The 19106-nt window shown below is 39.7% G+C and overlaps 1 protein-coding gene across 1 annotated transcript in view; it reads left to right on the top strand.

Annotated features, from left to right (window-relative positions):
- LRRK1 (leucine rich repeat kinase 1) overlaps positions 1-19106 on the top strand; it is a 2417153-nt gene that overhangs the window by 2290422 nt on the left and 107625 nt on the right. Inside the window, 2 exon segments of the mRNA XM_044078686.1 lie at positions 1573-1613; positions 12644-13485. Of these exon segments, the coding sequence (XP_043934621.1) occupies positions 1573-1613; positions 12644-13485 (883 nt within the window).

Below are 19106 nucleotides of genomic sequence, written 5' to 3'. Positions count from 1 at the left end.
TTTAAATGTTCAGTTGGGTGCAATTAGCTACAGTTTGGTCATGTGATTAATTCTGTTATTTAAATGACTAGTTTTTGTTGTTTTAGGATTGTCTGATGAAGCAGTAGAGAATACTGTGAAAGCGCTTACTTACGTTAAATTGTTTCAGTAAATTGTTTACTCTGGACAACTGCCATCTGTTTTAGTTCGACTTACTGTGGTTTGGTGGATTTCTGTTTGTTTTGGACGAGGTATTCATCTGGGTCTGCTAACTATTACTTGTTTTTGCTATGATAACAAACAAGCAGTGCTTTCAATGTAGAACTGCACAAGATTTCTTCAGACAAATTTATTATATTAATTATGGTTTACTATCAAAATCTCACAACACACTTGTGCAAGTGATCATTTACCCAACCTGAAATGTTGTAAAATCCAAATGCTGAATGATGACATAACCAAAAGTGGTAATTTAGGAAAATCAACAACTCTCAAATGTAGACTTTTAACAAAACTACCTGGACTTCTGGTTATGTCCCACGAAGGTTTTGCCCCTGCACCCCCCACGCCCCCTGCTAATTACATATACAAACTCTGAGATTGCACTACAGTGAGGGAAAGGGTAAATTGCCCAATTCCCCACTATAGTGCAATCTCCATTCAAAATGACAAATCCACAGCAGCAAATGCTAGTGTGCATTCACTGTTGTAGATTCAAACATTTGAAAATCAAAGTTACGACACCTTGGAAGAGTGCCTTTCGGCCTTCCAAGTTTGCGTAACTGTTTTCCAACATTTTAATGGCAAACCTTAATTACTCCATTTTAATACTAAGTCAAGGAAGTCATATGGCTTTAACACACCAAACTAGACTAGAAAAAAAGTACAATAACAACATATAATTAATGCTTTAAAAACATTTTGAAACATACTAGAACATTTGTGAAAAACTATTGAACGACAAAGTCTGGTATCATTTTAAAAGTTATCTACATTTTTTAAAAGTAAAACAAAATAAATGTTTGCTTCACTGTCTGTAGGTTCTCTAATAAGATGCAGCTTGGAAGTGGGTGACAGGATAGCAAGGATGAGACTTGACATCCTGTGCATCCAAGAGAGAAGATAGAAGGACAGTGCAGCAAAATCTCTTCTGTTGGGATCCAGAGTCTACTACTCAGGGAGAGAAAAGAATGGAATTATGTGGCAGTTATTTTGAGGGAGTGTCTTCTGAAGGTAAGGAGGAGTGTCATCATAATTAGTGATAGATGGATGGCAATTAGTGTAAGGAAAGGGTGGCATTCATAGTCTCAGACTGTCCCCCACAGCAGGTTTTGATGGTGAGGAAAAGAGTACATTCTAGTAGCAGTTGTGAGACCTACTAAATGAAGCAGGGCAACATGAGTTGGTGCTGATAATTTGGAACTTGAATACTCATATCAAGGGAAGATATAGAACAGGATATGAGGACTGTTTTGGTCAACAAGGATGGAGAATAAAGAAGGAGATGTCATTCTAGACTTTTGCCTGGCAAATGTCTCGATGATGGCCAACACATGGGTCACCAAGAGAGGCAGTCACAAGATCATTTACAAGAGTGCTCCTTTGTACTTCCTGCTAGTAAGGAAAGGACTTTGGTGTAGACTCAGAGATTGCCAAGTGAAACAGTCAGCCCACAGCATATACCATTGGAGGCCACAATTCTCTGCAGGCAATGATCATAGAAGGCTCAAAGTTCAAAAGAGACTAGGCTGAAGACCTAGAAGTTGACTGAATTGAAAGCGCAAGAGTTCAAGGAAATACGCAGGACTCCAGCATCTCAGGAATAAGTGAAAATATGTGGGGTTAAAGAAGAATGACAGCATCTCAAAACATAGAACAGATATGCAGCTGAGCCAGGTACATGAATAAGGTGCATAAGGAATGTTGGTGGTGGAATGCAGAATTCCAGGATGTTGGCAAAAGAGAGAAGTGCTAGGATAATTGTGAATAAAAAGACAGACTATGCTAAGAAGGAATACTGCCTGGCTAACAAGAGGCTAAGAGATCATTTACAATAGCAAAGAAGATGGTGTCAGAGGCACTCTACCAGCTTCTGTCCATACTCCTCTCTCATGCAATATGCTGATGACTCCACAGTCCTCTCTACTTCTGACACCCTCTCTGACCTACACACCCTCACCCAAAACTCCTTTAACTCTATCAAAAACTGGCTGTCTAATAATCAACTCATCCTAAATCCTAAGAAGACCAAGCTTCTTTTATTCCTCCCTAAATCTCACATATTTTAAACCTATCTTCTTCATTACTACACTCAACAACACTGTTATAAATGTAGAAACTCACACCACCCTGCTTGGAGTCACCAGAGATGACCAACTCAAATTTGACCTTTATGTCTGTCATTGCATAAAGAAAACACATCAAAAGATCGGCTTACTGTGCAAAAATAACATTCTTCACAAAAGACTCTAGAAACTCTCTTGCCCATGGCTTCCTTCTCCCCAGTTTTCTCTCCAACTCACAAATATTAATTATCCTGCAGGCCTCTCTTCTAACAAAACCTGAAGCCACCTATAACAAAGTGTCAAGATTTGCAGCTAACCACACCTCAAACACAGATCACTGCCAATCCATCAAACTATTAAAAGGGCTGAAGTTACCCCACCAACTCCTACTCTACCAACTCCCTATCATTCATTCCATCCTCAACAAGCAGTCAGCCTGTCCATCTATTGCCACACTCATCTCATTTTATACTCCTTCTAGAACCCTTAGAAGCTTTGACCAGCAGCTTTTGGAAATTTACAAACCCAAATATTCCATAGGCCAAAATCTCTATAGATACAATCCTGCCCTAACCTGGAACAAACTACACTTGCACATCAAAAAAAAAAAAAAACACCCCATGCTCATGATTTCAAAAAAGCTCTAAAAGAATACCTGCTTAATATCTGGACTTGTCACTTTAAAAGGCTCAGTCCAAACCTTCCTCCCTAAATAACACCACTCACTCCTATCTTACTCCATCCCCTGCTACTACTTTGCACAACCACTCTGTTACAGTCTCCCTTACACTCCCCCATGGCTATTCAGCTCTGTTCATAACTACTCCTTTTACCTCTACAACCATATTCTCTACAACCTGACCTTGAGAAATGTATACACTAAAATGTTTACCTTATTTTGCATTTAAGCCCAATTGCTATTACTTTATAGACTATTTGCATATAATTCAAATCCTTTTACTTTCTTAGATTGTGTGCATTTATTTATCTTATGTAACCTTCTTGAGTGCCAAATTTTACTCACTCTGTATTCTTCTCGTTTGTGATATGTATGTAACATTATAAGTTCTTCTGTGGAGCTTTTCTCCCCAGGCCTCCACTGAAAAAGGGCTTTGGCTCAGTTAGACCTCCCAGGTCAAGGGAATTGTGAGCTAAATAAATATAATTCTGGATAGTGACCTGGCAGATGGCACAAAGCAACTTTATCAGTCTGCAAGGCAGAAACAGCCAATTTAAAGATGATAGTCTTAAGGCACTCTTCATAAGGGATACCAACAAAAATCTGCTTACCAGTCCACAGGACATCAAAGACAGATGAAAGGAATATTTCCAGCAGCTGCTGAATGAAGAAAATCCCACAGAAGCTGTACTTCCTATACATACAGCCTACGATGAAAAAGGAATAAGAAGCTACCCTATAAGTAAGAACAGCTCTAAAGAAGATGTCAAAATGTTGGTTGAGTTGGAGGAGAAATTATGCCTTTTGGTACTTAGTGGTATGGAATGAAAGGCAAGAAAATAATCATTCTAAGTGCCAGCAAACAAGAACAAAAGGGGCATTTAAAACTGTGGGCAGTGCAGAGTAAATAACTCCTGTCATGGTGTATGAATGTGGTGCAGATGGTGACTGATAAAAGAATATGCAGAATAGTAGAAAGCAACATGGCAGATGAGTAGATTGGATTGAGACCAGGATGCAGCACAACTGACCTAATGTATTCAGTGAGACAAATAATAGACACAAAGCTGGAGAAGAGGAAAGAGTCCAACTGTGCCTTTCTAGACTTGGAGAAAGAATATGACAAGGTTCCAAGAAAGCTGACTTGGGCAGTCCTGCAATGGTTATACATATCTGAAACATTGGTAGAATGAGTGCAGGCTATGTACAAGGACCCAATGACACAAGTGCAAACAGTGTTCGGTCGCACATGTGGATTACAGGTGTGATCAAGTGTTTGTGCATTAGGGTTCAGCTGTCAGACAATTGCTATTCATACTAATAGTGGGCTACATTAGCAAACAGGTTAGCAGGGACAAATGAAAAAAGTTGATGTATGCATATGATGTGAAATCACAAGCAGACTCTCAATAGAAGCTTCAGCAAATGATAAGGAAATGTAAAACTGTAGGCACATGGGCTGACTCTGAGCACAGATAAGACAATTGCCGTGTCAACAAATGGGGAAATTCAGAAGAAGCAGAAAGCTGAGATAAAGGGGAAATAGTGGAACAGGGCAATACATGCAAGTATTTTTAGACACACTACATGTATAGGGAGCTGGTACTCCTCTGCATGTGTAGGGAGCTGGTACTCCTCTGCATGTGTAGGGAGCTGGTACTCCTCTGCATGTCTAGGGAGCTGGTACTCCTTTGCATGTGTAGGGAGCTGGTAGTACCCTAAATGTGTAGGGAGCTGGTACTCTCCTGAATGTGTAGAGAGCTGGTACTCCTCTGCATGTGTAGGGAGCTGGTAGTACCCTAAATGTGTAGGGAGCTGGTACTCTCCTGAATGTGTAGAGAGCTGGTAGTACCCTAAATGTGTAGGGAGCTGGCACTCTCCTGAATGTGTAGAGAGCTGGTACTCCTCTGCATGTGTAGGGAGCTGGTACTCCTTTGCATGTGTAGGGAGCTGGTACTCCTTTGCATGTGTAGGGAGCTGGTACTCCTTTGCATGTGTAGGGAGCTGGTAGTACCCTAAATGTGTAGGGAGCTGGTAGTACCCTAAATGTCTAGGGAGCTGGTACTCTCCTGCATGTGTAGGGAGCTGGTAGTACCCTAAATGTGTAGGGAGCTGGTACTCTCCTGAATGTGTAGGGAGCTGGTAGTACCCTAAATGTGTAGGGAGCTAGTACTCTCCTGAATGTGTAGAGAGCTGGTAGCACCTTGAATGTGAAGGGAGCTGGTACTCCCCTGCATGTGTAAGGAGCCGGTACTTCCCTAAATGTGCAGGGAGCTGGTAGTACCCTGAATGTGTAGGGAGATAGTACTCCCCTGCATGTGTAAGGAGCCAGTACTCCCCTAAATATGTAGGGAGCTTGTAGTACCCTGAATGTGTAGGGAGCTGGTACGCTCCTGCATGTATAGAGATCTCATACTGCCCTGCATGTGTAGGGAGACAGTACTCCCCTACATATGTTGACAGCAGGACTTGCCCCCCCAACCCATTTTTATTAACCGGGGAGTAATATTGCTTGTTATCTGGGTTTGTACTTGGATAATGTAAATATGTAGTATGTGTATGGTATTAGTATGTCTTTTGAATTCAACATTGTAAAATTTCAGCATTTTGATATTTCAGAATTTTGCATTCTGTATTATGAGTTTCAGTATACCAGTGTTCATTAAGACATTGCATACCCTATATATACATTTACTGAATAAGAAAGTCAAAGACAGATTTAGGGGTGCAAAGTGTCAGAGATTGTGTGAAGCAGAAGTATGCCAAAGAAGCAAAAAAGTAAGGTGTACAATAAAGTGGTGTAACCAGTTTGGCACAGAACAGCTTTAAAAGCTTACATTGGTTGAGATGGGTAGTCAGATGATCATTGTGCAACATGCAAAGAAATTAGGGCATTGGAGCTGAATCCAGCGTAACTGAAACTGCAGAAAAGATCAAAGAGAACAGATTGTGGTTGGTCAGTCTAATGTGCTGGAAAGGAGAACAGATTGTGGTTGGTCAGTCTAATGTGCTGGAAAGCAAAAGATGATTTGGTAAAGCAGATTTGGAAGAGACAAGAAGAAGGCAAGAGGAGACAAGGATGTCCAGCCAAGGGATGGATGGATAGATAGATTGTGTAACAAAAGCCCTGCAGCCATAAGGTATTATTACTGAAGAATGTAGGAAAATAACATTGAATTGTGAGAGGTGGCAAGAATTGGCATGGCACACCAACCCCATGTAAAAGTAGAAGAATGGGGGCTGATGTTGATATGATTGCTGCTACTCTGCACAGTAGATATAAGAAGTTGCAATATATATGCAGGCCACATTTTCACCAAATACTTTAGAGCTACTAATTTATCTTTCACAAGACATGGTACTTTTGAGATGCATTTCATCCTTAGCTTTCCACCTCCTAGGAGGCAACCTTATACTTCTTGAAAATGTATCCAAGTGTTATGATTTACTTGTGGGCATCAGGTGATGGTAATATTAGATCTTGAAGAAGAGGTCACTGGATCAATCTCCTTTTTTCTCTCTCTTTCTTAAAAGTCTTTGATATCTCTTTCACTATATGACATTATTAAGCTGCATTTTCTAATATAAAAATAACTGCACCTCATTTTGGAGATATGTTGTACTTTTACTGAATGTTTGTTTACTGCATGTTGCATGTGTTGGTTAATACTGAAGTTTGTGTACTGTAAGGACACTTCCCTGTTGAAGATACAAACTGGCTTGAAAAACTAAACCGAGCAAAGACCAACATGGGAGCCTTTCACAACATGTGGCAGTACCTTCCATGACACATGTTCACCACTACTGAGAAAAATTCAGTTAGGAAACAGGTTGTAAAATGCTGGCAAACCCAAGTGCTATGGTTTACTGTTACAATAGTTTCTTCTTGAAGATATACTGTATTGCTAAATATATTATACACTACTCCATTGTATATTAAGCTGTTGTATCTCTGAGACACTACTCCAGTGAATGATGTCTTGTTACTAAGTGTAACTGTCAAAATATGTATTACTAAATAATCCTGTTAGTTTTATTACTAACTTGAACTGTGATAATATGTTACTATGTGATTTATTGCTATAATTCTCTGATTGTTTTATTATTGTTTATAATACTGACTGTTATGTTGTTATTATGTGGAGCTTTTCTCCCCAGGCCTCAGCTGAAAATGGGCATATTTGCCAATTAGGACTTCTCCAGTAAACAAATGTTAAATAAATAAATAAATTATACAAGTATCCTATATAAATATATGTGTGTGTATATATATATATATATATATATATATATATATATATATATATATATATATATATATATAAAGAGAGAGAAGTCACAGCATGAAGTTATGGGAAAGAGTAGTGGAAGCTAGGTTAAGAAGGGAGGTGATGATTAATGATCAGCAGTATGGTTTCATGTCAGGAAAGAGCACTACAGATGCGATGTTTGCTTTGAGAGTGTTGATTGAGAAGTACAGAGAATGTCAGAAGGAGTTGCATTGTGTCTTTTTGGATTTAGAGAAAGCATATGACAGGGTGCCTAGAGGGGAGTTGTGGTATTGTATGAGGAAGTCAGGAGTGTCAGAGAAGTATGCAAGAGTGGTACAGGATATGTACGAGGGTAGTGTGACAGCGGTGAGGTCTGCGGTGGGAGTGACGGACGCATTTAAGGTGGAGGTGGGGTTACATCAAGGATCAGCTCTGAGCCTTTTCTTATTTGTAATGGTAATGAACAGGTTGACAGACAAGATCAGACAGGAGTCCCCGTGGACTATGATGTTTGCAGATGACATTGTGATCTGTAGTGTGAGTAGGGAACAGGTGGAGGAGACCCTGGAGAGGTGGAGATATGCTCTAGAGAGAAGAGGAATGAAGGTTAGCAGGACTAAGACAGAATATATGTGTGTGAATGAGAGGGAGGATAGAGGAATGGTGAGGATGCAGGGAGTAGAGGTGGCGAAGGTGGATGAGTTTAAATACTTGGGATCAACAGTTCAGAGTAATGGTGATTGTGGAAGTACAGGCAGGATAGAGTGGGTGGAGAAGAGTGTCAGGAGTGATTTGTGACAGACGAGTACCAGTAAGAGTGAAAGGGAAGGTCTACAAGAGGGTGGTGAGACCAGCTATGTTATATGGGTTGGAGACAGTGGCATTGACAAAAAGGCAGGAGTCAGAGCTTGACGTGGCAGAGTTGAAGATGTTAAGATTTGCACTGGGTGTGACGAGGATGGACAGGATTAGGAATAAGTATATTAGAGGGTCAGCCCAGGTTGGAAGGTTTGGAGACAAAGCCAGAGAGGCAAGATTATGTTGGTTTGGACATGTGCCGAGGAGGGATGCAGAGTATATTGGGAAAAAGGTGCTAAGGATGCAGCTGCCAGGTAACAGGAAAAGAGGAAGGCCTAAGATAAGGTTTATGGATGTGGTGAGAGAGGACATGCAGGTGGTTGGTGTGACAGAGCAAGATGCAGAGGACAGGAAGAAATGGAAACAGCTGATCTGCTGTGGCAACCCCTGACGGGAGCAGCCGAAAGAAGAAGAAGAAGGAGAAAGAGAAGTAGACTATGCTTTACTGTGCTAGATCATAGTTTCATAGATTAGTACTAGACTAACTGTGTTTGTGGGCCATTTTAAGCCTAGCCAATTACACCGTGTGAGAATCAAACCCTGCACTTTGTGTCTGTAAGGTGAACACCTTAACCATTATGCCAACCTCCCACCATGAGCTGATCAAGCTAAACTTACTTCTGTTGTTTCCCCTGCAGTTGTTGGCTCACTACTTGTAGCAATATGCAAAGGTTCAAATGTTTGTTGTTCACTGTTTTTCAAGGATGATATATAGTGAAGAAAAAAACAGTCACTATTTGTACACATTCATAATAATCTCTCTTAGTCAAAGTTGATGTAGTTGAGTAAAAATATAATTTGTATGCTTTCATAATAATCACTCTTAGTTCATAGAATCATAGGAGATTACTAGGCTATCGATCAGGAGGTCATTTTAAGCCTAGCCATTTCATCTCAATGTAATACTATGAAAATACTAGTCAGTACCCCAGATTGCATTTATAGATGATGGCCCATGTCCAGGAGGGTTGTGGATGCTATTGCCAGTAAGAATGTTTGGGGCCCTATCCACTCATCCAGGTTCCTTTTGAACAGTGTCATAGAGGTGCTCTGTTTCACATGAATTGGTAGCCTGTTCCAAAGATGCAGCAGTTGCTGAGAGATGAATCTGTCACTCTAGCATGTCCTGTTTAAGTTGCAGGCCATGTTTACATCCCTGGAATGGGTAGCCCTAGTCCCGTTTGATTTACTGATATCAGCAAGTTTATTAGATTTGGGTCTTGGATTGCTCTGTAGGCTAGGCATATGTTTCCCCTAAGAAGTTCAAGTTGGTGTGACCACAAAATCAGAGTATGTAAGCTAAGAGGAGTGTGAGGGTGCAGGGAGGCTTACCCCACCCCTGGTAAAAATATTTTCCTGCTTACAACTATGCAAGAAATTCCCATTTCATTAGGTAAATATGTGTCATGCTTGCACTTATGTAAGATAATGACATTCATGCTGAAATGCATGACCTTTTGTTTTTAGACCTGCACTTTTCAAGGTTATATAGTATACTAATAAATGTATGTATGTACAATAACAATGACAGTAATAAAGTGTCATTTTTGTCTATCTGCTCTGTATTTTATCAGTGTATACAAACAGTATGTATGTACTGTCAAAAAATAAAAAATGAAGACACTGTTACACAGTTCAAACCCACAAAAACAAATTTACCCACATGAAAGGAACCTATACAATAAAACATTTTAAAATGAAAATAAAGAAGATAAGCCAAAACTAAAATAAAACCCAAATCACAACCAGCCTGTTGATATTTTATAATGGGCAAATTGGATCTAAATCAAACAGAGGAACTACATTAAATAGCATTAAATTATAAACCTCAAGAATATCACTGTAACTCACTACATTACTACAAAACAGCATAAAGTTACTTAATGATAAAAAGATGAAAACTTGCATCAGACAACATTAACGTAACTCTCACTGCACCAGTCCAAAACAAAAGCAAAAGTCATTAAGAAAAGATTAAGCTTTTCTCAGAATTGTCATTGGCAACCATTCAAGAGACAGTATATTCATAAACAATCTATGTAAATCCCTTCAGCAGACAACTTACACAGTTAACACGTATCACTGAAATGAAAGGCAAACACAGAAGTATAGGTAGGATAGTACAAAGGGTGCAGCCACCCAAGTCAAAGCAAACTTGATTGTCATTTAGGACTACACAAGTGCAGCCTAAATGAAATTCTGAGTGTCAGCTCACCAGAGAGCACATACAAAGCAAGGATAGCAAGAACAACAGTATAATATTCAGTTTAAACAAGATTTTCAATACAAGACCCACAGAAGGATAAATAAACCAAAAATAGCAGCAAAAACACACAAGCCCCCCCCCCCCAGACAGTTATAAAAAGAATACTGTACATAGCAGTATGATAGAGCAGGATTGCACATGTTAAGATTGTCCTCCTTTGTTCATCTGCATCAGACAAACAGCAGGCAGTTGCACATAAATAAGAACATATATTACTACATTCAACGAATAAAAAAAAGATATTGCAGACTTGTAACAGAGTTTGTAAGTCTCAGCACTGTTGGGTAGAACCTGTTTAAGTATCTGGTGGTCCTGCAGCGGATACTCTAGTATCTCTTGCCCAAAGACAGTTGTGTAAACCAGCTGTGTGCAGGATGTGAGGGGTCATGAATTATTTTGGATGTGCATTTAATGCTTCTTGCTGTGAAGAGATCCTGGATTGATGGTAAGTTGGTGCCCATGATTTTTTTGGCAACTTGTACCACTCTCTATAGCTTCTTAATTGCAGCTGTTGAACTGTTCCCAAACCAAATTGTGAAGCTACTAGTGAGAATGCTCTCAACTGCTGTTCTGTAGAATATGGTGAGAACAGCAGGTGGGTGCTTTGCTTTTTTGAGCCTTCTGAGAAAGTGGAGATGTTGGTGTGCTTTTATGACCAACTGTTCAGTGTTCACAGTCCAAGAGAGATCCTCCAAAATGTGCACCCCCAAAAAGTTTGTAGATTTGACCCTTTCCACCTCTTCACCATTGTCCATGAGCAGTGAGCATGTTGTTGACCTTTTCCTGAAGTCTATAATGATTTATTTTGTTTTATTGACATTCAGGTCAAGGATGTTCTTAGCACACCAGTCAATCAATTAGTAAACCTTATGTCTGTAAGCTCTTTCTTCCTCCCCTTTGATAAGGCCCACTAGTATCATCTGCAAACATAAGGATGTGATTGGTGATGCATATGCAGAACAGTCATGTGTGAGGATGGTGAACAACAGAGAGCTTAGCACACAACCCTGAGGAACACCGGTGTTAAGTATTATGTATCCTGAGGTGTTGTTACCTCAACAAAGGTGTAAAGTGTTAGGGTAGTGCAATTGGCATATACAGATCAGTCATCAGTGTATTACTGACATTCAGAATTGAATGCTGGTATTACATTTGTGACCTGAAATGAAGTGCTTTAGTTCTCTTTATGTGGCATAAAATGTAGCAAGCAATTTTCCATAGTTTAGAAATATTTTTGTTCCTCAAATCCAATGAGAGGACTTTTTTTTTCCGCACCTCAACTTAAAAGTTGAGCAAGGTGCAGGATCAGGAGATGACACCAGGTGCCCAAATAGCTAGCTGCACCTCTGCGCAAACATTAATCCAAACTGAAAAAAAAATGGATGAGTGGAATGTATGGGTGTAGTCAATTTGTTTGTGATGGATAGCAACTATAGGATTTAAGTCACGCACTACTGCCATAACCATTTAAGTACAACAGAATTATCAATCTAAGGCTTGTATCCCACCACTGGTACCAGTTAGCAATTGTTTATAAGCATGTATAGTAAATGTGCACAGCTGCTTTGGGAAATAGTCAAGCCGTGTCATCACCACACACCCAAATGAGCTTCATACTGTACAGCTATGGTTCAGAGCTGGAATAGCATTCTGCTAAGGATTTCATCCTCTTCAGACTGAGCCCAGTGCCTTCCATTGTAATCTTATCAACAGTAATTCAATCAAGATTATTTTATACATACATACATACATACATACGTTATATATACGCACACACACACACACACACACACACACACACACACACACACACTATATTTCAAGATCTGGGTTGAATGGTACATCCGTAGCGCACAGAGCTTTCCCTTCCAAAGTTTTCAGTGTGCTGCCAATTAACAAAATAAGCACACACCTTATTTTCACTTAAAGTAATCAAACCTATAATATTTCCCACTTTGAATAATTGCTTTACTCATAGTAAACAAAAAATCCAAGCTGAATAGTTTACATGTCAGTTTTTTAAATCTCAAATATTGAAGTAGATTCTGGTGTGTGTGTGTGTGTGTGTGTGTGTGTGTGTGTGTGTGTGTGTGTGTGTGTGTGTGTGTGTGTGTGTGTGTGTGTCTGTCTGTCTGTCTGTCTGTCTGTGTGTGCTGGGGTGGATAATTATTACATTTAAAGTGACTTTGTTTTTTCTCCATTGAGTAATGAACCAGATGTTAGGATTGGTTTATTTTGCTATACAGTATGTTTTTTAATCTAATGTTTCAATATTCTCACAATATGCTATATTTTTTTCCACTAGAGTTCCTCTCTGGTTTTTGCTGGCTTTGTTGATGGATTGGTTGGTGTTTATTCAGTAGCAGATGGCATTCCTGATGACAGTGGGTCATACCTCTGCTCACACACTGCAAACAAACTCATATTTAAAATGTCTGACAGTGACATTCGCCAAAATCCCTATCCTGTAGTGGCAATGGTAGTAGTAAACAGTGGATCAGAGGTTTGGTACAGCAATGGTCCAGGCATCCTTGTTATTGACTGCTTAACTTTGGAAATTGTTAGGAGACTGGAACCATATGAGCCACATTCATTGATTAAATCGATGGCCTGTAACTCTGAATGCAGTGGAGAGGAGGTGGTGTGGTGTTTAGATGACAAGACAAACACTTTGCTAATGTATCATGCAGCATCATATCAACTCTGTGCACGATATTTCTGTGGTGACAACAACCCATTAAGGGACATGTTTACAATCCAGCAACCAACTGCAATCATCCCTACTACAACCACTCTTGCAAGGAGAGTACCTGGTAACACCATTCCAGCTGACCGAAGCATTCTTCATAGTGAGCAGACAGGAATGCGGATGTTAAGCAATGACAACTCCAACACAGAATATTGTTCAATTTCCTCCAATTCTGAAGATTCTAACAGAAACAATAGATCTTCGTCTAGTTTAATAGGTTCGCCTGTGAGTTCCAGCAGTGTGCCTTTTTCAACAGACCATGAAGACTCTAGTAACTTTTCAGAAATGTTTTTCTCTCCAGGTGGATCTGAAAACATTGGATCTCTTCCAGAAGAGCCTGCAGAACATCTGCAGGCTGTGAAGGTACTTGCTGTAAAGGATAGCCTATGGATTCCCAGGTAACTCTTCAATTTGCTATTCACATAATAGCTTGCAGAAATGTGAGGAGCCTTAATAATTTGTTTAAACATCTCTGACTGGTAAAACATTTTCTGGTATTCTTGTTGTATAGTTTTCAGCTGACATATGAAAGGCTAAATGTAATTGCAGTAATGTAACAATAGTGAGATTCATATACATTTTATCTAAAATGCATCTTAGGGTAAAAATTGGATTTTATCATTCATTAGCTAGCTACACATTCTGGGTTCCTACAAGTCAATTTTTAGGCAATGTTCTCTTTATTTATGAATAAGCTGACCTTTCCTGACAACCCTCATATATATATATATATATATATATATATATATATATATATATGCCCTGCCTCCTGCCTCCCTGTAGGTTACCTTTTAAATCTTATTTTCTGGTTCAGGCAAATGCAGCTGAAAGTGTTGCTGAAATAAAAAATCAACTGTATTTATCACTTCTCTAATGCTTAGCAGAGTCCCTGTCAAATGGATACTTTAATAATACACCTTGAGAATTTCCATGCCTGGCCAGACCCTGCTGTCTTTCTGTGGTTGTTATGTGCAAAGGGTTAGAGTAAGTGCTACTTTACAGCTGAGACTGTGTTGGAAATAATCAAACTAGAATGCCACAAAGCAAGGAACATTTCAGAAAAGGGAGACTTTGGCCTGTTGGTATAGTCATTCTGTCCAGACATTGTGCCAAAAGAATAAGCATAACTTGTAAACTTTCTTGAACAGTTACTGCCATTTTTATGTGGTTGTCACACAGATATAAATATCATGGTGTCATCTTTCCAGACGGCTGCCTATAGTAGGTTGTCTTCTGTGTATCAGTATGTAAGCTTCAGCTTCTTGGCTACTTACGAGCACTAGGAATGAGACTTCTTAGTCAGGAAGAACGTTATTAACATAGGTGTACTGTCAGTTGTGTGTTTAACATAACTGCACTAAAAATAATCAGTACTTGGGTGAAATATCCTCCTCTGCAGTCACCATCAAACTTGAGACCTACTTAACCCAACTACTATTCCTCCTCGGTGCTGGTTTCTTTCCAGATTTTACAGCTAGGTTTATGACTTTTCTTTCTGAAACAGCTAGGTTTATCTGCAAAGGGACAACGTTGGCCCTGTTCATTGATAGCTTTAGTGTTTGCTTTTAGCTCCAATCATATGACAGACAATTTCATCAAAATTATTAAATAAAAAGTAAATTTACAGCCCTGGGTATTCTGTTGGTAAGTCCCCTGTACTTAATATAATATCTTTCAACATTACAGAAGCCTGGAAGAAGTTTGGAATTTTGGATGAAATGGTCTGCAGTTGTCCGTACACATATTGTTAGCTCTGTCCTTTTGCATTTTACCCAATTCACTTGGATCCCTTTCATTAGGTCCATGTATCAACATGTAGCACCCTCCTTTCTGTCAGAGCAGGTGCAACACTGAGGCTATAATACACCATGGCAGTGAGTGGGTCGCTTATATTTTATCCTTGGTAGAAGGCATTGTTAAAATATGAACCATCCACAACTTTACCAAGATGTGTTGCTGTACAATGGCATTTAAGAAACATCTTCACTTTTTTTAAGTAATACCATTGCATAATGCAAACTCCTAGGCATTTTTCTGGTCTTATTCACTGATTCAGGACAATTGGACAGAACTGAGATTTGCTCTGCCTGTGTGCATTTGTGAACATGGAAAGATGTGCCATAAATGGATACCCTGTGGTTTATACCACTGTAACATTTGTTTGAGAATGTAATAGGAAGAGGTTGCTTGTAACATGCAAGATTGGTGTATTTTAAAGTACTATAAATTCTGATGAATTATATTTTAAAAGTATATTTTTGGTTTTGTTGGTAGAGGCATTACCACAGTAATAGCAAGTTTAAGGGATGAAACAAATGTAAAGGATTCATGTTAACAATTATGTCCATGATTTTACATTGTTGGTAGCTGCACTGATCTTAGTTTCTGTGCTGATCCTAAACTTTTTAGTGAGATATACCAAATTTTATCCACTCACTATATATGTAAACCACACAATGGTTGTTTCATACATTTAATAGAAGTAACAGAAGAGAGTATCTAGATAACAGAAGACATGAAGAATCCAGAAAGAGAATGAATAGCAAGATATAGGAGCACATGTGCTGTTCACTCTCTTTCTCAGTGTGTGTGTATTGTTAATATGTCACTTGTATTTCCTGGTTACACTCTTCTGTCATGTTACTGCCATTACTTTCCATATGGTACAGGGACCTGGGAAACCTGCCATGCAACCAACTCTTTTTTCAGTCAAGTCTATAGCATTTGACTCACCATTGTATAAATATTGCTTTCTTTTTCTAATGATATATTTTCAATGGATTTAGTTGCCCACTTTTTATTAAATATCTCCCTCATTGCCAGATAGCAACTAGGTTAGTAAAGTGTTATGTCTGTATTATTTGGGGTAAATTCAGATATAGTCACCTGCACTAAGGATTTTTTTTTTTTGCTTTTTTTATATGATACAGCCAGATCTACTACCCTAGATCGAAATTATACTATTTTGAAATACGATAGTAGTGTCCCACTAATGCGAAAGTGCACTTCAACGAAAGTGCACTTTCGCAAAAGTCACTAGAACGAATGAAGGGTTAGGGCTTGGGTAATGGCTAGTGGATAGCTAGTAGGGCTATCCACTATCCTTAACCCAAGCCCTAACCCTAAGGTCCGTGACTACCGCACCACAGTGCAGGAAATTGTATTTCCTCCACTTTGCAGTAGTTACAGACCTATTTCCTGTACTGTGGTGCAGTAGTCATGGACCTTAGAGTTAGGGCTTGGGTTAAGGATAGTGGATAACCCTACTAACTATCCACTATCCTTAACCCAAACCCTAACCCTAAGGTCCATCACTACCGCACCACAGTGCAGGAAATGTCCTGTTCGACTTAGTGACTTTCGCGAAAGTGCACTTTCATGTTAGTGGGACACTATCAAATTTCAAAATAGTGTAATTTCAATCTATGGTCGTAGACCCGATACAGCCACCTTTTACCATGCATGTAGACTTGAGGTACTTATCTCTGTTTTACATATACACTCTGGCATTTGCTGTTGATTAGTGCTGCTTTGAGTACTTTGAGTGATCTTTATTATTTCATGGTTTGGTATATTTTGGAGCTTTTCTGCTCGGGCCTCCATTGAAAATGGGCTTCTACCCAGTCAGACTGTCCCTGTAATCAAATGTCAATAAATAAGTAAATAAATAATATGGTTAGTCATATAATTTCATTGTATCTTTTCTCTTTGGTCCATGTCACTGCTTGAAAAGGGTCTAGTGTGAATCAGTTCTATTACATGATCAACAAAGAAACATAAAAAAGAAGTTATGTACTCACCATAACATTTCATCTGTGTTGTTGCCTCTCATTTGCACTTTAGTCAGATCTGACTCGACCACATACCAAAGCTCAAGGATCTGACATCTGAACTCCTCCCCTACGCATAATGCTCCTCTCCTCCAAATCCCTCAGATCAAGTTTGCTGCACCACTGTACATCATCTAATCATACAAGCAGAACCAAATCACCCAAAGACAACAGGACAACTCAGAAAGGAATAGTTCAGGAGCTCAAACAGTAAAGAAGTATTTGTCCAACTAATTCTGTTAGGTTCTTCAACAGGTAGGGGGATGGAGGGATGGAAGTTTGAAGAGCAAATGAGAGGCAACAGCACAGATGGAATGTTATGGTGAGTACATAACTTCATTATCTGATGTTTTTGCCTTCATTTGCTCTTCAACCTGTGGGACAGTGCCCAGCTTCAGAAGAACTTCTGCATCCCTCAAGGAAGGATTTTCCTGAGCACATCAGAGCCAAAGGAGGCTCTGTTCCTAGAAATAATGTTTGGTTTGTAATGCGATATAAAGGTCTGACCAGGTAGCGGATGTGCAAATTTCATCAATGGGAAGTTTTAACCAAAAACTGAAAAGGTAGAAACAGACCTAGTCAAATGAGCCTTAGTGTGACACAGTAAGAGTGATGCCCCTTATGGAGTAATCAAATTTAATGCAACTAGTAATCCAATGAGCCAGGGTAACCTTGGAAACTGGTTTACCCAACTTGGTCTTAGAAAAGGAAACAAAAAGATGATCAGATTTCCTAAGTATTTTAGTTTTGTCCAAATAAAAACAAAGCTGTCTGTGTATATCCAACATGTGAAGTTGATATTCTCCACTGTTTTGAAAGTTAGGAAAGAAGACAGGCAGGTTGATAACTTGGTTAATGTTAGCCTCAGAAGTGACCTTGGGCAGAAAGGAAGGATTAGTACGCAAAGTAACTCTGTTCTTGTGAAAAATCAAATATGGAGGCTTGCAAGACAAAGCCTATAATTCAGATAATCTTTTGGATGAGGTAATGGCCACCAAGAAGATGGTTTTCCAGGTTAGAAACTTTAAATCTACCTTAGCTGAAGGCTTGAAAGGGGACGAGACTAAGGGCTGGAAAAACAAGGTGAGATCCCAGGGGGCAACAGGTTTCTTGGTAGGAGGACAAAGGAGAAAAGTACCTTTTATAAAGGCCTTGCACAATTTAGATGAAGCTAGAGAAAGAGAATTTTCCCCAGTGTGAAAATTGGAAATGGCTACCAATTGCACTTTCACCATAGTATCTCTGTTATGAAAGATAGAAGCCAGAAAATCAGGAGCCGGAGCTGTTAAAGGTCCAGATTGTTCTGATGAGCCAAAATGGAGAACTCTTCCACTTATTATTGTATAGCTTCCTCTTGGACTGTTTGTGTGCAGAATCAAAAATTTTCTAACTGGGGAAGAAAGCCCAGGAGTTCTAGCCATCAACAGTGGTTAGTTTCAGGTTCAGGAGATCCGGATGGGAGTTTCCTGAGGGATTGGACAACAGATCTGGAGAGGGATCCAGAGTTCCCGGTGAACAGACCAGTTGAGACCAAAGGAAGGGGAACCAAACTTGTTGGAGCCAAAAGGGAGCAATGAGGATCACTTAGCACTTCAACCTCTGAACTTTTTGCAGAAATTTGGGAATGAGAGGAAGAGGAGGATAGGCATAAAGTAGACCAGGGGCCAAGCATGGTCTAGAGTGTCTGTCTGTGACTGTCCCTGAGGAGGGATCAGGGCAAAGCACTCGCTGCACTTGGTGTTGGAAGGAGATGCACAAAGATCATAGCAAGTTTGATCCCATGTCTGGAGGATCATATTTGCACCTGAAGGATTCAGAGACCACTCGTGAGGCATCAGAATAGTCCTGCTGAGCCTGTCCTCCAGGATGTTTGACTTCCCCAGAATGTGGATTGCTACGAGAAAGCAGTTGGAAGAGATCATCCATTGCCACAGCCTCATGGCCTCTCGACACAAGGGGTAAGACCTGGTTCTTCCATGCTTGTTGATGTACCAGACCACTGACATGTTGTCCATCTGAGTATCAATAGTTCCTGTAGAGAAAGAGGAATGAAGGGCTTGCAATGCAATAAGCACTGTTGTCATCTCAAGAACATGTGTATGCAAGTTGGTCTGTGGGGGGGGACCACGTGCCTTGTACTGTTAGTCCCAGACAATGTCCTCCCACCCAAACTGGGACACATCTGTGGT

Source organism: Protopterus annectens, chromosome 7.part1 (assembly GCF_019279795.1).
Source record: "Protopterus annectens isolate FY-2018-M chromosome 7.part1, PAN1.0, whole genome shotgun sequence".
NCBI classification, from domain to species: domain Eukaryota; kingdom Metazoa; phylum Chordata; order Ceratodontiformes; family Protopteridae; genus Protopterus; species Protopterus annectens.
This window is presented reverse-complemented; position numbering and strand designations above follow the sequence as displayed.